The following is a 19,856-nucleotide window of genomic DNA, read 5'->3' on the forward strand; positions in this document are numbered from 1 at the left end:
TTCGTCAGATTCTTGGTCTATAGCCTTTACTTTTGACCATCACGCCGTCGCTGCAGCAGAATCCACAGGGATATCCGCTCCTGCCCCGGTGCGGCGTGAAAACAATTAATAGGAGTTGATAGTCATTACCGAATCTTTGACAAAGTTCCTCACCATATCCTAGCAAACTACATGTCAATTGCTCCACTAGTCCACTCCTTCCCCAAATGCCCATATGCCTATACCGGAACCTCGCATCCCCACGACGTGGCAATTGAAGAGGTTCCCTCGCCCCAGGCAATCAGAGCCTCGATAGCCGCCCACGAGCCCATTCCGGAGAGAGCAAGGCCACCCAGGAAGTAGAGCGTGCTGGCAATATTGATGTGCCACTTCTTCATGTATCCACGAACCCATCTCTTGTAGCCACCGTCGTGTCTGACAGTCACACGTGTGGCCGCGTTAAACCCTTCTCCTGGAAGCCGCGCGCCCATTTGGCAGTTGTAGCCCACGTACAAGAGGGCAGGGAAGGTGTAGGTGAAGTTGAGGATCAGGAGGGCGCCGACTAGGCCTGAGATACCGTTTAGGTTGGGAACGGAGGCGGCAACGATAAAGGCGATGATCCAGTAGACGGGTCCCAAGGCATACCACATCAAACGGCCTTTCCGAGTGACGATAGGAGGGAAGTGGAATACTTCTTGGAAGACCTCGATGTACACAGTCTTCATGCCGATGTTGAAGTACATGACTAGGGAGCAGCGTGTTAGACGAGTAAGAAAAGCTTTAGTAGGCACTTACTGCATGCGATGGCACCTGTTAGTAGAGCGAATACGTTTGCAACGGTTTGCAGGGAGAATGGTTGAATGGCGGTAGTAATCACTTGGGCCGAGTACTGTCCATAGTAGGAGTAGACCTTCATAGAGAGACTTATAGTTAGCTAGCTGAACACTGGGACGAAAGCGAAACGGCTTACGAAGGCACCGAAGAAAATGTAGACGACGCAGATGAAGATCTGGGCGCACATCAGTCCCTTCCAGAAGTCCATCGGGTGACGCATCTCAGCCAAGAAGGCCACGAAGAGCAGAGCACCGCCCCAGCTATCTATTATTGGGGTTAGCCATAGGCGCAAACAATGACATGAGACGGAAGATACGTACAAACCATCTGGTTGATACCATTCAACTGTCCGGCGAATCCAACTGCCGCGGGCTGGAACTGGTCAGGCGGCGGTCCTGCAAAGGTCTGAATGGGTCCAATCTCCTTGACGCGCGTGTTTTTCACGGTAGGATCATAGTCGACTGTGAAATGGGCCGCTGCGACCATGCTATAATGCACTGTTAGTATTAGTGCGTAGAATGGGAGATATTACACAATACTCACACAATAATGAAGCTGACAACATTCAACCAGACCGACGCATTGGCGAGCCATCCGACATGCTGCAAACCACGCATCAATCCGGCAAAAATACCAAAGATCGTGAAGATGAGGAAGCAGACAATGTAACAGATAGTTCCGCTTGAAAGCTGCGCGATGATCTGGCCGCTTCCGAGAACTAAGACAGCCACGGTCAAGAATTGTTGGAAGGCTTGGGTCACGTTGATGAAGTGGCGCGACTTCCGGCCAAACACGCGGAAGAAAGTGTCGCCATAACTCAGGATAGGATACCGGGACGAGTCAAGAGTCATGTAGACGCGCCACAGGATATAACCACTGACTCCAGCGGCAATAGAGAAGATGACGTAGAGAGCAACGCCAGGGCCATAACCAACAGTGGAAAACGCGTATCTGGATCCGAGTCAGCATAGGCTACACTATCAGATAGGGTTAAGACATACGGGCAGCTTCCCCAACCGAGAATATCGGTAGTAATCAAGAAGAAGATGGTTCCCCAGCTGGCCGTCTTCAAGGCCCTGGCCGCAGTCTTCCATTCCTCCTCCGTCACGGTGAGGTCGTTCTGCTGGATGACGGCGGGATCCTTCTGGTCGCCATCACTGGACCCCTGCGCAGCCTTCTCGCGCTCTTTTTGCTCTTCATGATGGATGCCATGTGAGAAGCGATCCTTGAGCATCTTGGCCGCCGACATTGGACCACGCTTCTCGACGTACAGGCGATTCCTCTCCATTTCATCGGCACGCTCGATCTCAGCCCAGTAGGCATATTCCTCGAACGTGACAGTGGAGTCGACACGAGCCTCGAGACCCCAGTTGCGCTCCATGATTTTACCCTCGACGACTTCATCGTTGGTTTCTGGGTTTGCACGAGGATCGGCTATCGGCTCAATGGCCATGGCTCCCGCTGAGTTAGCCATGATGGCAGGACCAACTGTGAAGGATTTGGTTGGAGGGGCTCAATTGCTCAATCGACCTAGGAAAGATGGAAGGATGTCAGGGGAAGGATGATCGGGGGTGACCGTATATATAACCAATGCTTTAGGTGGAGAAATTCCCTCAAAGCCAGTCAAGTGGTTGTAGTCAGGGTATCACCGGAGTCCGGGGTGTGTGATAGCTAGTTCCAGGTCGAGATGAAACCATCCTGGCCAAGTCCAGCAAACCAGGGGCTGGGTACGGTTGTTGGATCTATGCCTGTCAGTGCATCTCAAACAAGTGTAACCCTATTTCAAAAAGGGGATAGTATAGAAGTCTCCTGCGTTTTATGATTGGTGAGCGCTCTACGTCTAGAAGAGGGGCCTAAGCTATTCAGAGTTAATTAGCACCACCCGCCTCGGAGATCTAACCCAGAACGGGAAGGTGCTCTGTTGGTCAGGGTCCTACCCCGCGGTCCCAAGAAATTGTGGCACCACCAAGATAAGAGAGTTAGTTCCTGTTAAAGAAGGAACATAGATACTAGACCTCAAAAAAGGGGCTAGACTAAGCGATAGAACCACGTGGCGACTACTGATAACTAGAACATGCTGGATTGGAGTCGGGTGGCCATGTCTTAGAAAAGTCAATCCCGCTATCTCCCGTATAATAGTAAGCACGCGATATATTATTATATTGACGGGGTTGCAGGAGACGACCCTGCTGGTGCTGAAAGAAGCATGATATTGCGACGCCACCAATTTAACCGATAGAAGTCACGGTCCATGTGACTGCCATTATTGGACGCTGGCCGTCTGCTTTGACCTCACGCAGACTCCACTACGCACGCGAGCCATCTAATCCTCCGCAGAGCGACCGTGAGCGATCATGAGTTGCGATCTTGGGGGATCGGTATCTGAGTCTGATAAAACAAACCTGGCACGATATCGTAGTTAACGGTGTCGTTCCGCCATTATTAGCTTATGGCCAATCGCAGGGATCTTCATTCTCGTAGTGTGTCCAAAGTTTGAAGAGCTCATAAGAATTCTCGCTTAGTTCCTTCACATGTAGTGTGGCGAACAGCTGACGTGACAAAAAAGAATTTACTATTTCGGGCCGCTAACGCCGCCATCTTGGCCTGCCACCCGCATACACGATACGCCCGAGACCCGAGATGGAACGCACTCAGGTATTTGCTCAATAGCGTAGAGTTAAATATTGACCCTAGGACCGAAGATGGTACAGTGCGTTGAACATAGCCGAGGGTGGCAAGGGAGAATATTCGTTAATTGTTTTACAAAATGTTGCTGGAAAGGAGATAGCATTCGATTTCTGTTCTTATAGGACAAGAGATAGAACGCAAAGATAAGGGGCTTTTCATTTTCCGAGGCCGGCCAAAGGAAATTGAATCGCTCGCTCGGAAGTTCGGGGCGGAGGCGAGAATAAGCATTAACGAGGTTATTGGAATACGACCTCGCCTTCTCTTGGCTTCCTAGAAACTCTAAGAGATAGTAAGACGGTTAGCACCGGAGCAGGAGAAGGGCTGGAAGCACGATCAGAACTAAAGGGGCTGGTAATCAACCGGGGTTACTATTAGATTGCTCTCGCGGGGCGACTCAGGTCCCGCTTATGGCCGGCTCAAGGCCGCCTCCTCAGATTGCCTAGGAAGCGGCTCACCCTGTAATCCCGGAGCCGATCGCCCAGAGGCGGCAATTTTACACACCAATATCCAAGATCTTGCAAGCGGTCCCTATCCATTCGTCAATTCGATAATGGACGCCTTATCTTGGCAGATAACGCCCCTAGCATATGGGGGGTGAGGTTCCAGAAGCTTGTCAGAGTCAATGGGCACATCAGCGGATTACTAGTTTGACCATAAGTACAGTATATTTATCGTTCGGGAGATAGGCAGCATGTGTCTCCACATCTCGTCCATGAGCTCGAACGGCCGCTGATCAGCACCCCAAGTCAACGACAATAAAACCAGGCGTATTCGACCACCAGCTGTTGCTTATCTCTCATCTATGCAGCCAAAATTTGTTAGGATCCGGCGCCACCCAGCTTTGGCGCTAGGAAATAGCGCAGCCACCAGGAGTTGGTGTGCTGAACGACGCTACCGGAAAATCACGGATCACATCGATCACTTTGGCATCCGGATATAATTCATGCAACTCATATATTTATTTTCCTGGGACACCGGCAATGGTCTCGAAGCGTCGCGTCACCTATACGTTTTCATCAATCGTCCCTTGTCATGCCAACAACAGGATACATCAATCCATTTCTTGATGTATTCTGATGTACAGAAATGAAAAAGTGATATTCGTTAGTTAAAGTCATAGAAGAAAATCATCCAGTATATCGGTCACAGTTGAGTCTGATCAATAGCCATAGTGTAGGGAGAAATCGCATTTTGCGGTCCTGGTACAGACCTTACCGTCTTCCCGACGAATCATTTGGGTTCTGCCAGGACAGACTGGCCCGTCAAGAAGCTTTCAAGCCGCGAGGGACATTGCAAGGTACCTGGAGATTCCAACTTCAAGATGTTATTGTTCGATCGGTTAGCTCGGCTGTTGTGCGACTAGAGGGGTGGAGGATAACCCAGCCTCGGCTCAAAGATAGGGCGGTGAGTAAGGCGGTGTAAGACTTCGGTGGACAGCCGACGACAGACATCGCAGGCATCGCGATGGACCAGTGCTTGGCTCGCTTTGATATTGGCAGAGAAAGTGATCATCCGATCCTCTGGAAGCTTCACCTTGGCCGGGAAAACACCCCACACGGTACGTTGGACCCGTGCCAGGAACAGAAACGGCAGAATTCAGGCGAGAAAGAAAGACTCACTCCACCTCAAGAAAGACTGCCGTCTACGCTGGACAACCCAGCACGTTCACCAGTCTCACCCCCGGACAGATGGAGGTTTGAAGGCACGGAATACCGCAGATCCGACAAAGGGGAGGTATCCTTCATTCTGGAAACGAGCATAAATACCCTGCTGTTCGTCAGGTAGTGAGGTCATTGCATTTGTGCCTGACATACTGCAAACAACCAAGCGAATCAGCTCTGCCGACCGGCTTGTCTGGTTCAGTCTGGCAGGACCCTCTGGCCACCGTTCGTTACCGACCCTGCGCAACTGTCATCGCTATTTACGGTATAGGGTATAGCGATGGCTACACCGAGCTCGGCATTGCGGCCGCTCTCGCGGACAGTTCTATCTGCGCCGTCACGGCTCCGAGCTACCTTACCTCTCCTAGCTGGTCAACAACACAATCGCTTCGATCCCTCATTACCATCCCTTGCCTCCACCTCGCCGTCACCGTTGTCCTGTTTACCCTACAGCCAGGCCAGACACAGCTCCTGGTCTGCTCCCACCCCGACGAATGTGCGCAAGAAGGTCACCATCCAGACATTACAAACCCTTTATAAGAAAGGGGAGCCAATCACTATGATCACGGCGCACGACTTCCCTAGTGGCCATGTTGCCGATGTCTCGGGCATGGATGTGATTCTGGTCGGAGATAGCTTGGGGATGGTGGCGATGGGCCTGGATAACACAAGCGAGGTAATTATGGAGGAGATGCTGTTGCATTGTCGGAGTGTAGCTCGGGCAACGAAGAGCGCCTTTACTGTGAGTTTGCCTTGGACCCGTTGAAGAATTTCCTGTCTCACGGCGTGTTTTTTCCTTGTAGATTGCGGATCTGCCCATGGGTTCGTACGAGATTTCCCCCGAGCAGGCTATGGAGTCTGCCATCCGCCTTGTCAAGGAAGGCCGCGTACAGGGCGTCAAGATCGAAGGAGGCGAGGAGATTGCCCCGACCATCAAACGCATGACCCAGGCCGGTCTGCCCGTCGTCGGTCATGTGGGCCTTACCCCCCAACGACAGAACTCGCTTGGTGGTTTCCGCGTCCAAGGAAAGACCGCTAAGAGTGCGTTGAAGCTGCTTCATGATGCCATCGCCATGCAAGAGGCCGGGGCGTTTATGCTTGTCCTGGAGGCGATGCCGCCTGAGGTGGCCACGATCATTACCCAGAGACTCCGGATCCCCACCATTGGCATTGGGGCTGGCAATGGCTGCTCGGGCCAGGTTTTGGTGCAGGTCGACATGACCGGCTACTTCCAACCAGGCCGCTTCGTGCCTAAGTTTGTAAAGCAGTTTGCCGATGTTTGGGGCGAGGCATCGCGGGGGATTGCCCAGTACCGGGAGGAGGTCAAGAGCCGGGCTTTCCCGTCGCAAGAACACACCTATCCTATCTCACCAGAAGAGCTGGCCAAGCTTGAAAAGACCCTGGACGAGGGACCCTAAACGCGATGTCCCTTAGGGCCACATTATCTCAGCACCAAAAAAAAGAGAAACAATCTAAAAGAGCATTTCAAGGCATGGCTTCTGGCCTTTTCCCTCTTTCCCTCATTTAGCTACATCAACGTCCGAGTCACTATGCATAAGAGTTATACCTCATTACATAACTACCGCCATTCCCCACATCGCGCATGACTCATCCTGACTCGAACCATCACCCGACTGGTATAGAGACTATAGAGAGCGGCTCTTCTACGGAGCTATAAACAGCTCAAACCAACCCCCAATTCGATCCACAGAGTACTTGACATCCCAACAACTCCTTGGACTCCATCACTATGGCACTCACAACCTCGACCGCAACGACATCATCCACTACGGCGCTAATAACCTTCTACGACATCGCCCTCGCACCCCCCGCCCCAAAGAACGCCTGCTCCCCAAACCCCTGGAAAACCCGGTACGCCTTGAACTTCAAAAAGACTCCGTACAAAACAACATGGGTGCCTCTACCCGATATCAGCTCCGTCCGCGGCGCTCTCAACATCCCCGCCTCGCGCAAATTCGCCGACGGAACCCCCTACCACACCCTCCCCGTGATCTCCGACCCAGCTACCGGGCGCATCGTGGGGGACTCCTTTGAAATTGCGGTATACCTACAAAAACAATATCCGTCCTCGGGGGCGGGGGACTTGTTCCCCGCGCAGGAGCTAGGGTACGTCTTTGGGCGGGACTTGGAGCTTCCTGCGCCGATTGCGGAGGCGGAGGTGGCGGAGGAGCATATTGCGGCCTATGTGAAGTTTAATACGAATGTCGATGCTGCGTTTACTGCCCATACGCAGCTGATGGTGCAAGGGTTTCCTTTTGATCCTGCTACTGCGGAGGAGAGCAAGGCGGAGTTCTCACGGAGGGCAGGAGGAGTGCCGTGGGAGGCTATGTTGGTTAGTGGGGAAAAGAGGGAGGAATTGTTGAGGTCCTTCGAGGAGACCCTAGGTGGCCTTGCCAGGTTGTATGAAAGGGATGCGAGTGGGCCGTTTCTGATGGGGAGTAAGGCAAGTTATGGGGATTTTATTGTGGGGGGGTGGTTGCGCATGAGTCGGCGCATGTTGCCGGCGGACGAGTGGGAAGCATTGAAAGGGTGGCATAGCGGTGTATTTGGAAAGTTAGATGAGGCGCTGGAGGTGTTTGCGCAGATGGACTAGATCTGGATGAATGGGCTGGGTCATGGATGATCGATGATGCGGTATGATTATGATTGAGATTATGAAAGAACAAAGTACTTCAAGGAGCGAGATCATGGATACTATAAAATCTAGTGCCACGGCGGAGGGCAAGTTGGATGATATCAAAATGGCGGATACAATATTTATATTTATAGGTCGTTAAACCCTGTAGCAAACCACTCGAGTGCTCCCTTTTCATGTAAACATGCCTTGCATTCTACATCATTCAAATAAATCATCATTACCAAAGGAAATGAAGCCTACCAATGAGGATTGTGATACCCCCCTGTCGCCACATTTTCAGGACGTCGTATTTGTCCCAATGCATGGTTTCCAGCCTCTTCCGCTCCCCCCAATATGCTATCCTGGCTACCAATAGCTGTGAATCGCGACTTATCTCTGCGATGTCCCACAGACCTCTTTCCGGTACTCCAATTGGTGTTTTGGGCGCTGTCCTTGTAGCGATCTCCGGAACTTCTCAAAGCGCTCTTTCCAAACATCATTTCGAAAATAGGCTGCAGTGTCGGAATGCAGGACGCCAGGATGTTCACGTTCGCCTCGACACTGAAGAGAGACTGAGCAACCAATACTCGAATACGTAAGAACAGCTAGAACGATGCTTACCTGGTCCAAATAACAAGGTCTGCAGTACGGTCTATAATACACCATGGTTAATACTGCTTGTCTTACGCCTCTTCATTGGTACAAGCCAACTCACAGGTAGCATCTTGAGGATCGGCAAGGCCAGGGAGCTGACAGCATTTGATAACAGCCATTGCCGCAGATCTGGATGTTATTGTCTCCTATTAGAATTCATAACGCGGCCAATAATCGTACGTAAGGAAAAGCTCATATTGCCAGACTTACAGTGTTGCCATCCCTAGTGCTGCGCATAGAGCCAGCCTCTTTCGCAGAGACATCTTCAGTTTGAGCACAACAATTGCGGGATACACCCCAAGCACAACATCAGAAAACGCAGAGAGAGCTGCGTAGGGGCATTTAGAGTTTAAATTTCGAATCATAAAGAGGGTGACTAGGGCGTGGTACTTACATCCATTGAATATGGAATAGTTGACAAGAATCCATGGATTGCGGCATTTGGCACCCTGCTGTTGGAGTTCCGGTTTCCATTGTGCCTCTGGAGGGTCACACATGGTCCAAATAATGACGACTGTAACGCAAGACACCACGAACACCGTACCTGTTAACCCCCACAGCATGATTTGATGGGTTCTTTTCATCTGAAAGAGTCGATCCAATAATGCCACAATAGCGAGCTTGGGGAGGCAAAATGACATGATACCGAACATAAAGTCGACATTGTTTAGAAGAAGAATGCGATCGATTTTGTCGGAACCAATCACGTCCGCATGTTGACCATATCCAAGGGAGACGTTGACGGTAGTCACAGCCGTAAATGCAGTAGTGGAAAGCTACGAGACCGAGAGCATGAGTATTTGCACAAAGGATATGACCAACCCTTTTAAGAGCACATGTTGCAACATACCACCGAAGCCAAAATCAGCCAGTCATCTAAACCTGTGTTGCGCAATATCCTTATTCGAATGAAAAGTCGAATTATGACCACCACCAAGGTCAGAGCGGTTAGCGACCAGAACACGGCTAGGATTCGAGGACCTTTGTTCTGTTGTGCATATTCCGGGGACATAATAGCGAGGAATATGAGAGCACGAGAGGAAGATGATCACAACACAATGTTGGCATTGAACGTATCACAACATATGAGACGTTAAGTGTCTAAAGTTGACCAGACTTTGAAGTGCTGGCCAGTGAGAAACGTGGCGTTCATGGGCGCAGACCGAAGATTATGTACAGCCTATAGAGTTCTTCAGAAATAAAGCTTTGGCCTTCATCTCGTATCGGGAGCTTAGCGTTGTTTTGAACTGGTAGACTAAATCCAGTGGCAGCGACTAACTACAGATCCATTCCTTCATAGGATAAACTGTGGGATATTTCGGGTGTCCAAGCACAAACTTTGATTGAGGATAGGCAGTGCCCAGCCACTGGCCCCCAAATTAGCTTGGTCCTTTGATAGGGCTCTTTCTCAGGAAGTAATTTGCGGAGCAAAGCTAGGCAATGATAATCATACGCTATAGATTCCCGGATTCCCGAGGTCTCATCGCGCGATTTTGCCCTAGGCCCACTATGATGTCGGTCCAAGATTCACCATGTCATTAAACAAAACTGGGTTAAGTGCGCTTTCCTCATGAATCTCAGAATTTACGTATTAGTAACCTCAACGCTGCTGCCAAGGTGCATATCCGTAGCGTCTCAATGCTGCTGTCATTATTTTTTTTTACTTTTCGTCCATGTTCTTGTCTGGCCGTGGCAAGCAAAATGGGAGTCTTTCCGACTGCTTGGAGTGAATGCCCACCGCCGATTATTAAGTATTATTAAGGCCGGCTTGCTTCTTTTTATCATTATTTACCCTCAATTTGATAGCAGCGTACTGTTCCGCCGTGGGGGCCAGGTGCTCCACGTGCCTCTGCCTGTGCCGCCCAAGACGTTCTGTTTGACGAAGGTGGCTTGCAGGAAAGCGAGCCCACTTCGTTATTATTGCAGTTTACTGCTAGTTGCCTCAAGTAGGCCACTTTTTTCCAACGCATGCCCATAATACTTTCAGAATTGTGTATCATCGGCCCGGTTCTGATTATTGTGCTGTACGCGGCACTAGTTAGTAGTAAGTACGTACATGGACGTACGCTGCGTGTACACAACAAGAACGTGATCCCTAAGATCGGTGCCAATTATGAAACCACTAGTCTCGATTTCGTCATGATGGCAGTTGGCTCAAAGGAGTGCGCTGAAAGGAGTTGGAACACCTTGGTTGTCCGTTGGCTTGAAAATCGTCAATGTATAAACACCGCGAAAAGGTGTTGAGAGCTTTTAATTGAATGTGAATTAGCTTAGTATTGACTGTGTGTATTGTTGTTGCAGATTCACTAAGAGCAAGAACTTGAATATTTCTATCCGTTGATATCCTCTTTGCCTTGACCTGTTTGATGGGCAGTTTCTTGAAGAGCTAAACCACAGCCGCAACAGCAGCAGAAGACAACGTCCTCTCTACTCTGCGCCTCGCAACCCAGCTCCCCAGCTCGGCCCAAATAGCTTCTTTCTCAGCAGGTCTCATCCCCGCCGCCAGTCCACTAGTCGTCGTTGCCACAAAAACGGGCGCACCACTCCAATCCGAACCAGAAACGCATCCCATATTCTCAGAAACGTCTTGCCATCCATATCGAAACTCCTCCTTACGGATAGGTCTCCCATGGCGAACCCTCCACACTGCCTCCCAAATACCTTTTCCAACAAGACACACAGCCTCAGGTCTTTGCATAGCAACCTTGGCTTCTAGCACGGGGACGCCAGCATCCATCTCCGCCCGGCTGAGCATGCTTGCGTCCCGCGTGGGCCGTTCCACGATATTCGTGTTGCCCACGCTGTATAGCTCGGGTAGTTTGTATGTGTCTGATGGTGGGTGGCGGATACTGGTTATTCCTGATGAATGCAGGAGTTTCCAGAATAGATTGGATGGGTGGGCGTAGGCGTGCCCTGTTATCCCAGTTAGGATGCCTGGGTTCACGCCTACAAGAAGGAGTATTAGGTTCGGGGGAATCGAGTCACGGAGGAGGGAAGGTGGACTTGAAGGTATGGGAGGGGTTTCTTTTCGAGGGGCTCGTTTGCGTTTGCTTGGTGTCTGCGTCCGAAAGGTTGTTGTGGATGGGGGAGAGATTGGAATTGATGAGCTGGAACGTGAGCGGGTCAGGCGTGACGATGAGATGCTGGTTCTGCTCGGGGAAGGAGTCGGCGTCTTTGCGACGGCTCGTCGGCGCTTCGGACTCGCGCTCAGGCTGGCTGTTGCGCTTTGAATTACGGGTTGGGCCTCGACGGCGGTGAGGCTTCGCTTCAGGTCCGGTGTCGAGCAACCGGGCACATTGTTTGTCAAGTCGCTGGAGGTGTTGCTCTCATGGAGGTATTGATTCAGCCTGCCGTGGAAGCTTGTTATCTTGTTGACGGGCACATTATGTCCCGAGTCGCCTTCTTCTGCGAACGGAGGCATCTCGGCAAGCCAGCATGCGTTGAGGTCAGTTGTAGCTGTTAATTCCCCGTTGTTTTGGCTCCAGGGGCGTTAGACTGCCTCTCCAGCCGTTTTAGAGCGGACACACCGGGTTGAATTGAGTTGAAGATCGGCTGAACCAGAAGGGATTCTTTCAAGATTATTGGTTCTCATCACGTGCTGATTTGAGGCCTTGCGCATCAGGCATTAATATTCTGTAACAAGTTCACTAAATTAGGCGTGGCCCAACTTAGGCATCGTTTGTACGGGTGCTAGGAGTCTCTTGAATAGGAGGCTGATCCTCTAGCCGTCTACTATTGTCTACATTGTACTTGCGCGTACGATAAAATGATTGGATGCATGGTTCACATTGTTTATACAAGGGTATCGAGCTGTATACTTAGTTGACTTGATCCAACTTCTGCACCACCATGGCAGTGGCAGCACCTCCGCCATTGCAGATGGCGGCGACACCGTACTCGCCGGGTTGCAACTGGTGAAGTAGAGTGACGAGGATACGAGACCCGGAGCTCCCGAGAGCGTGGCCAAGAGAAATTGCGCCTCCCAGCATGTTAACCTTGGCATTTTCAAGACCGAGAATCTGCGTGATGTTGTTAGCAATGAACCTATAATCGGCTTGATACTCAACTGACCTTCTCATTTGCCTTGATCACCGCAGCAAATGCTTCATTGAACTCCCACACGGCAACCTGGTCCTTGGTGATACCAGCACGTTCCAGTGCAATAGGGACTGCCTTCGCAGGAGCCACGGGGAAGTCAACGGGGTCGATGGCAGCGTCTGCTGAGGACACGATGCGGGCCAGCGCGCGGCTACCCTGGCCGAACTCACGAGCCAATTCCTTGTTACCCAGGATCAGGGCGGACGCGCCGTCGTTCATGGTAGACGCGTTACCAGCGGTCACGGTACCCGTGCCATCGCGCAGGAATGCGGGCTTTAAGGTTGACATCTTATCGAGGCGGAGGTTCTCGTAGCCCTCGTCTTGCTCGATGACAAGATCTCCCTTCTTGCTCTTGACCGTGACCGGCGCGATCTCGTCCGCGAACTTGTTCTCCTTCCAGGCCTGCTGGGCTCGCTGGTACGACTGGATAGCGTACTGGTCTTGGTCCTCGCGCGAGATCTCGTACTTCTTGGCCGTCTGTTCGGCGCAGATACCCATGTGGAACTTGTTGTAAACATCCCAGAGACCATCCTTAATCAACCCGTCTTCCAGCTTAATCTCCCCAAACGGAGGCAGCTGGCTAGAGCGGGGCATATAGTAGGGCACGCGAGTCATGTTCTCCATACCACCCGCCACCTGGGCCTCTGCCAATCCCAGCTGGATGTTTTGTGCAGCCAACACCACCGCCTTCAAACCCGAGGCGCAGACCTTGTTGACGGTCATGGACTCAACGGTCGGAGGCAAACCCGCGAACATGGAGGCTTGACGAGCCGGCGCCTGGCCCACAGAGCCTTGCAAGACATTTCCCATATACACATCGGTGATCTTGTCGATCGGAACCTTTGATTTATCGAGGGCTGATCTGATGGCGACGGCCCCCAGTTCAGGTGCCGAGACGGAGGCGAACGAACCGTTGAACTAGCCGGGCGGTCAGTAAAAGTCAGGTTGAGCCTTGTAGGCCTGCATACCTTGGCAGTCGGTGTTCGCGATGCGCTCAGAATGTAGGCATCCTGGATTTCCTTCAGAGTCGGGCGTGCAGAGCTAAACTGGCGCTGAAGTGTGGGGACGGCCCGTCTGGAGAGGCGGGCAGAAAGACGTGTGGACGGAGCGAGCATCATGGTGGGATGGGAGATGATGCAGGGGGAAGAAAGAAAGAAAGAACGAAAGAAGGGAGGAAGCAGGGATGATAAGGAAAAATGAGGGAGTGGGTAGAGGAAGAACAAGGAGAGAGTCTCAGTGTCTGACGTCGCCGCAACAAGCCGCCTATCGCCGCCCTAGGCGGGCCGAGGCAAAGTGGTGGTGCTCTGCGGGTCCCGACCGTGAAAGATCCACCACAAGACCCGTTTGATATTCAAGAGGACTAGATGATCATATAGTTGACTATGTACTAATTGCTCTAATAATGATTATAATGGGACGTGAGAACAGCGGCTACACTGAGTTAGGATCGGTGACGGACAAGCTTAGGACTATCGGCCTGGTCGGAATTAGTTAGCTAACTACTACATCCAAGCATGGCCTACGCCAACCTTCATTTCTGCTGCAACACCTCCTCAGTGGTGCGAACGAGAATATCAAATGCGTTCCGAACGTAGGACTCCTCGGCCATCGGATTCGCGCTCACGACCCGGATGACATATATTCCAGCAATGACCGTCGAGGTGATGAAGATCTCTCCCCGCGAGTTGATCAGCTCGTATACCTTCTTCGAGAGCCCGTCAGCGACCGTATCTGCCTTGCATGCGGCAACACCGTCCGTCGATTCGTTCGCCCCATTTGCGGATTCATGGGGGTTCTTGACACGAAAAACAGTCAAGCCGAAGCCGGGTTTGGTGACAATCTCAAACAGATCGGACCGGCTGCGAACCAGGCCCGCAAACGTATTTCCTAAACCGATGGTCTTACGGATATGGGCCTTCATGCCATTCAGGCCGTAACTGCGAATGACAAACCAGATCTTCAGCGCGCGGAATCGTCGTCCGAGGGAGATCGACCAGTTCCGGTAGTCGATCACAGTCCCCATGTCCGAGTAGGGGTTGCGAAGGTAGGTCGGAGTAATGTCGAGAGCATTAGTCAGGTCCAGCCGATTCCGGACAAAGAGAACACTAGACAATATAAGCTGACGGCCAATAAGAAGATGTCGATCTACGTACCTTGCATCAAAGCTGACGAGCAACCATTTGTGCATGTTAAAATTGAAACTGTCCACGCCCTCCGCAAACTCCTTCGCAATGTACTGCCACTCATCGGCCACAAGCGAGGCTCCCGCATAGGCAGCGTCGACGTGTACCCAGATTCGCTGCCACGCCGGCTTCTCTTGGAGAACAGCCTTGATCTCAGCGAAGCGATCCAAAGCGCACGTATTGGTGGTGCCAAAGGTCATTGTCAAGTGATAAGGCGTCAAGCCGTCCTTGTCGCACTTCTCAAGAACCTCCCGTAGACGCGAACCCGTCATCCCCATATCATCTTCCAACCGCGCAGTTACACTCCGGAACCGCGTTCCAGCGATCAGCGCGCCCTTTGCTGCACTGCTATGGGTTTGATCGCTGGCAATTGCAACGAGTCGGGGCTGAAGATCCATCTTGCGTTCCTCGTACTCTGCAGTGCCTTCCTTGAAACCTTCCGCCAAAACCATCTCCCGCACGCGCCTCTCCCGCGCAGCGACCATGATCGTGGCAATCGCATCGCTCGCACTGTTCTGAATCACTCCACCTCCATTGTTCTCGGATGTGCTGAGGAAACACCCGGGCAACCCAAGAGCCTTGGCAACCCAGTCCATGACAATGGTCTCCATCTCCGTACAGGCCGGCGAGCACAACCAGTTAAATGCCGGCGCCGTAAATGTGGCCGAGTACATCTCGCCCAAAATACTGGGGTAGGTCACGTTGGCCGGGTAGTACGCCATGAAGTTCGGGGACTGCCAATGTGTTAATCCGGGTTTGATTTTTTCATCGACATCTTTCTGGATCTGTGCCCATTCTTCCGGCTCTGTGGGAGGGTTTTCGGGGATCAGAGGGCGAAGATAGCCCGGTTCCACGGCAGGCACGACCCGCCGCTCAGGGACGGAGTCGAAGTAATTGACGACTGAGTTGGGGTCAGATTATTAGGGATGCCAATGGCTGCTCCAAGGAATTAACACACTATCGTCGATTGCAGAGTGGGCTGCATCCCGAAATTGTTGGCCGTCCATTATTCCCGTGCGGTGGAATGGATGGGAGTCCGGGGGGCTAATCCGAGAGCGAATGGACGGATTGTCGGGATAGAAGCCTCCGGCAACTCGAGGGAAGCAGAGTAAGTATATGAAGGTGTCTCAAAGCCCAACCGGCAAATAATCCAATGTCAACGGAAGGGCGTGTCGTCGGAGGAATTCCGCGTTTCCGAGTTCCGTTCTTGGGGGGGGTTTTGGGCTGTGGGTCTGTCTTCCTACTGCTTGAACTTCACCACTCGTTATAGATCGGACACGCCATGTCATTCACTCAAGGCGAGGAACACATTGGAACCAGCCATTTGACCAATTTCCAGGCATCTGTGCGTTCTCACTTTAGGATGTATATCAACCCCAGCTCTCCAAGATATATATGTCCCTCTCTCTCTCTCTCTCTTCCACACAGATGCACATACCGTTAACAGTCATGTACAACGTAGTAGTAATTGTATTAATGAACGGATAATCAGTAGTCCCACCAATGAAGGATGTCAAGACCAGTCAGTCAAGCTTTCGCCAATCTCGAGCATCGGGAAGAGTGACTGTGGATCTGGAATAACCTTCCGCCGAATGACGTTGCGCTGGATTGCAAATCAGCCCGCCGTTGTTTCCAGCACCTCTCCCCGCATTATTGAGTGATGAGTGTTGCACGCGTGGTCCGCTCGTCATTAGTATCTCGTTCATTCAAACCACAAGTCAGAGCCATGCATGTTCACTCGATCCCCATGTGTAGGTTGGGCCTCGGGCAATTCACGCGGGCATCAGTGGTTGACTATTTGTATAGGGACCGGGAAGGGCAATAACTATGCCTACCTGGTCGTAGATGAGCCCACGAAGCAATCCGTGATCATCGATCCGGCCAATCCGCCCGAGTCAGTGACCCGTCTTCGGTTCCGTGCCTCCGCCGACAATACTAACCTGCTCACAATGCAGGGTTGCTCCGGTGCTGAAGTCCATGATCGATAAAGGCGAGATCCAGTTGACGTCGATTGTGAATACCCACCAGTATGTCGGAACCGGAATGTCGGCTGGGCCAGTCACTAACACATCGTGAGCAAGCCACTGGGACCATGCGGGGGGCAACAATGACATGGTCGGTCTTTCCCCCTCGGGTGTCGCACGAAATGGACTGACCGGTGGATTAGCTCAAACAATTCGGCAAAATCCCTGTCATCGGGGGCAAGGAGTGCCAGTCAGTCACCAAGACTCCCCAACACGGCGAGGAGTTCAAGATCGGAGAGCGCATCTCAGTCAAGGCGCTCCACACCCCCTGCCATACGCAGGACAGTATCTGCTATTATATGCAAGACGGGTCCCAACGAGCAGTCTTCACGGGAGACACTTTGTTCATTGCGGGTATGTCTGCTTTGTGCCCACTGGGACACTCATCTAAGATGGTCTAGGGTGCGGTCGGTTCTTCGAAGGCAATGCGGCAGAGATGCACAAGGCATTGAATGAGACTCTGGCTTCCCTGCCGGACGATACTCGGGTCTATGTAAGTTGTCCGCCGCGTCTGATCGACCATCCATGCTCACGCCTTCTAGCCCGGCCACGAGTATACCAAGCAGAACGTGAAGTTCTGCATGACCGTCTCCCAAACGGAGCCGATCCAGAAGCTCCAGGCTTTTGCAGAGAAAAACCAACAGACCCAGGGGAAATTTACGATCGGAGATGAGAAGGTGAGTGCGGCCCTGTTGGGGTATCGTTCGGGCTGACCGAAGCGTAGCTTCACAATGTGTTTATGCGTGTCCACGTAAGTCCCTGATTCATCCTGACGGTCTACCCCCGATGCTCATGATTGTACAGGACCCGGAGATCCAGAAAGCGACGGGGAAGACGCAGCCAGTGGACGTGATGACTGCTCTGCGGGAGATGAAGAACTCGATGTAGACGATGGTGCCCATTCACAGACTGTAGCGATCGCAATTGGACACTAGCTTATAATTGAATTATTGGACCAACACCCTCCTCGCTGCTTAGACCGACCGACCGAACTGTAGATAATACCTATTATTTCTTCCCCGTCGGTAATAATAATAATAATAGCGTTGTTGAACCTATCGGTCAATCACGACGTCATTACCCACCCACACTTCTTCCTTTGCCGTTTGCAACTCCCTCACCTCCCCCAAACCCACCATGACCGGAACCCGTCCGGCATAATACCCGAATACCGATCGCGATGGAAAGTCAGGAGCAAAGATCCTCCCTGCCTGCAGCGGATGATGTATGTGGTGAAGCCTATCGCGCGTCACCGGGAACTAGCTGATCATTGCATCCTAGAGCTACGGAGGATTGAGCGACTCCGAGGCCCAGAACCACCTGGAGGTACCGATCCCTGCTCAATCGCAGAATCCAACTGACGCTTCCATGCCATCCTAGGTCGTCTTCTACCCCGACTCCAACCATCGCCGCAAGTCATCCCTCGTTACGATGGACAGGCCCAGGATGCGACCCCACGTCGACGAGAATGATAAGACGACCGCTTGCTACGTTCATTCTCTTATCGCCGGCGAATGGGCCGCGCCGCCGCATAACCTCAAGGGCAGCGAGAATGTCGTCCATGAGGCGCGGAATGAGGACGAGCCCGTCGCCCTGGTCAAGCCGCCCTTCGAAGAGGGCGCGCGGGTCTCGGTGACCGACGTCGGCGACCCTATGACCCTGAAGCCGGCTCCGAGCATCGTCCAATCGCGACATCTGACGAAACGGCAGCTGTCGGACATGGCCTGGAACGTACGCAAGCTATCGAAGAAGCTAGGCAGCATCAAACTCAAGCTCACCGTCAAGAACGTCTTTGTCGTGTGCAAGGCGCATGACGAGTCACTGGTCAGTCTGACAAGGAAACTGACTCGGTGGCTATTGTCTCAAGAGCGCGACACGCCGTACGTCGTCTATGTCGAGCAACGGCTACAAACACATCCGGATTTTGGGGAGCTACAGCTTTTGCAGGAGGAGCCGTCGGCCATGGGCCGGCTCAAGTACTGGGACCCCCTACTCGCCCAGGAGCAACCGCATCTTTTTGATTTTGTCATCACCCTCGGAGGGGATGGCACGGTTCTCTATACCAGCTGGCTATTCCAGCGAATCGTGCCGCCCGTGCTTTCCTTTGCGTTGGGATCATTGGGGTTCCTCACGAATTTTGACTTTGCAGAACATAAGCAAACACTTGAAACTGCCTTCCGAGATGGGGTAGTGGTCAGTCTGCGTTTACGCTTCGAATGCACCATCATGAGAAGCAAAGCGCGGTCCAAAGACCCGCACTCGAGGGAATTGACCAGGCGAGATCTCGTGGAGGAATTGATTGGAGAAGAAGGCGAGGATACCTTGACGCATACCCCCGATCGGGTCTATGAGATTTTGAATGATGTGGTACTGGACCGTGGACCTAACCCCAGTATGTCTCTCCTCCGAGTCTTCTCGGACGACCACTAACCACTCTTCTGCTAAAGCCATGTCGCATATTGAATTGTTCGGCGACGACGAACACTTCACGACTCTCCTCGCAGATGGAATCTGCATTGCTACACCGACGGGGTCAACCGCTTACAATCTTGCTGCCGGCGGGTCGCTCTCTCACCCAGAGAACCCGGTCATCCTCGTCACGGCCATCTGCGCGCATACTCTGTCCTTCCGGCCGATTATCTTACCAGACACCATCGTCCTGCGCATGGGTGTGCCCTACGATGCTCGGACTAGTTCATGGGCTAGCTTCGATGGTCGTGAGAGGTGAGTATCTCCCCACGTCCTTGGAGTAGTTCGGGATCAAGATTGAGGTTAACTTTGGGCTTTCAGGGTTGAATTAAACCCCGGCGACTACGTGACCGTGTCGGCCTCCCGCTATCCCTTCGCCAACGTATTACCTCCCGGTCGACGGGGCGATGATTGGGTGCATAGCATCTCTAAAACGCTGAATTGGAATTCGCGGCAGAAGCAGAAAGCGTTTAAGTAAAATTGGATTGCTTGGTCGAGACCGAGGTAGCCTTCAGGATGTTAGGAGTACATGTATACCTACAGAATATTTCCCTAGTGTAACTCAATATACACGATCTTGTTGCCCCCAAATTCAGGCATCAGATTTCTCCGCGGTCAACCGACCCTC

General features: G+C 52.2%; 10 protein-coding genes across 10 annotated transcripts; 5 read left to right on the plus strand and 5 right to left on the minus strand.

The window, feature by feature from the left end:
• Nucleotides 1-218: 218 nt before the first annotated feature.
• Nucleotides 219-2,287, minus strand: N7474_006103 (uncharacterized protein; the record flags this gene model as incomplete). The annotated part of the gene is made up of 6 exons (XM_057197518.1): nt 219-724; nt 775-889; nt 950-1,077; nt 1,134-1,300; nt 1,357-1,764; nt 1,815-2,287. 6 exons carry the CDS (start codon nt 2,285-2,287, stop codon nt 219-221), a joined length of 1,797 nt encoding a protein of 598 aa, XP_057054914.1.
• Nucleotides 2,288-5,442: 3,155 nt separating this feature from the next.
• On the plus strand, nt 5,443-6,580 carry N7474_006104 (3-methyl-2-oxobutanoate hydroxymethyltransferase ECM31; the record flags this gene model as incomplete). The annotated part of the gene is made up of 2 exons (XM_057197519.1): nt 5,443-5,904; nt 5,966-6,580. The coding sequence occupies 2 exons, from the start codon at nt 5,443-5,445 to the stop codon at nt 6,578-6,580; spliced, it is 1,077 nt and encodes a 358-aa protein (XP_057054915.1).
• Nucleotides 6,581-6,912: 332 nt separating this feature from the next.
• N7474_006105 (uncharacterized protein) lies at nt 6,913-7,776 on the plus strand (the record flags this gene model as incomplete). The annotated part of the gene is made up of 1 exon (XM_057197520.1): nt 6,913-7,776. The coding sequence occupies one exon, from the start codon at nt 6,913-6,915 to the stop codon at nt 7,774-7,776; it is 864 nt and encodes a 287-aa protein (XP_057054916.1).
• A 170-nt stretch (nt 7,777-7,946) lies between these two features.
• On the minus strand, nt 7,947-9,466 carry N7474_006106 (uncharacterized protein; the record flags this gene model as incomplete). Its single annotated transcript, XM_057197521.1, has 8 exons — nt 7,947-8,014; nt 8,062-8,162; nt 8,215-8,361; nt 8,422-8,452; nt 8,516-8,583; nt 8,665-8,782; nt 8,849-9,230; nt 9,305-9,466. 8 exons carry the CDS (start codon nt 9,464-9,466, stop codon nt 7,947-7,949), a joined length of 1,077 nt encoding a protein of 358 aa, XP_057054917.1.
• Nucleotides 9,467-10,840: 1,374 nt separating this feature from the next.
• N7474_006107 (mismatch-specific DNA-glycosylase) lies at nt 10,841-11,875 on the minus strand (the record flags this gene model as incomplete). The annotated part of the gene is made up of 1 exon (XM_057197522.1): nt 10,841-11,875. One exon carries the CDS (start codon nt 11,873-11,875, stop codon nt 10,841-10,843), a length of 1,035 nt encoding a protein of 344 aa, XP_057054918.1.
• Nucleotides 11,876-12,272: 397 nt separating this feature from the next.
• On the minus strand, nt 12,273-13,670 carry N7474_006108 (thiolase family protein; the record flags this gene model as incomplete). Its single annotated transcript, XM_057197523.1, has 3 exons — nt 12,273-12,473; nt 12,526-13,470; nt 13,521-13,670. The coding sequence occupies 3 exons, from the start codon at nt 13,668-13,670 to the stop codon at nt 12,273-12,275; spliced, it is 1,296 nt and encodes a 431-aa protein (XP_057054919.1).
• A 413-nt stretch (nt 13,671-14,083) lies between these two features.
• Nucleotides 14,084-15,742, minus strand: N7474_006109 (putative aromatic-L-amino-acid decarboxylase; the record flags this gene model as incomplete). The annotated part of the gene is made up of 3 exons (XM_057197524.1): nt 14,084-14,657; nt 14,706-15,636; nt 15,694-15,742. 3 exons carry the CDS (start codon nt 15,740-15,742, stop codon nt 14,084-14,086), a joined length of 1,554 nt encoding a protein of 517 aa, XP_057054920.1.
• Nucleotides 15,743-16,461: 719 nt separating this feature from the next.
• N7474_006110 (uncharacterized protein) lies at nt 16,462-17,647 on the plus strand (the record flags this gene model as incomplete). Its single annotated transcript, XM_057197525.1, has 9 exons — nt 16,462-16,486; nt 16,542-16,629; nt 16,691-16,762; nt 16,817-16,850; nt 16,903-17,113; nt 17,161-17,252; nt 17,302-17,436; nt 17,484-17,510; nt 17,564-17,647. 9 exons carry the CDS (start codon nt 16,462-16,464, stop codon nt 17,645-17,647), a joined length of 768 nt encoding a protein of 255 aa, XP_057054921.1.
• Nucleotides 17,648-18,205: 558 nt separating this feature from the next.
• On the plus strand, nt 18,206-19,189 carry N7474_006111 (uncharacterized protein; the record flags this gene model as incomplete). Its single annotated transcript, XM_057197526.1, has 1 exon — nt 18,206-19,189. The coding sequence occupies one exon, from the start codon at nt 18,206-18,208 to the stop codon at nt 19,187-19,189; it is 984 nt and encodes a 327-aa protein (XP_057054922.1).
• A 19-nt stretch (nt 19,190-19,208) lies between these two features.
• N7474_006112 (ATP-NAD kinase PpnK-type alpha/beta) lies at nt 19,209-19,487 on the plus strand (the record flags this gene model as incomplete). Its single annotated transcript, XM_057197527.1, has 1 exon — nt 19,209-19,487. The coding sequence occupies one exon, from the start codon at nt 19,209-19,211 to the stop codon at nt 19,485-19,487; it is 279 nt and encodes a 92-aa protein (XP_057054923.1).
• Nucleotides 19,488-19,856: the final 369 nt, after the last annotated feature.

Source organism: Penicillium riverlandense, assembly GCF_028828495.1.
Source record: "Penicillium riverlandense strain IBT 135883 chromosome Unknown utg000003l_segment0_segment0, whole genome shotgun sequence".
Taxonomy (NCBI): domain Eukaryota; kingdom Fungi; phylum Ascomycota; class Eurotiomycetes; order Eurotiales; family Aspergillaceae; genus Penicillium; species Penicillium riverlandense.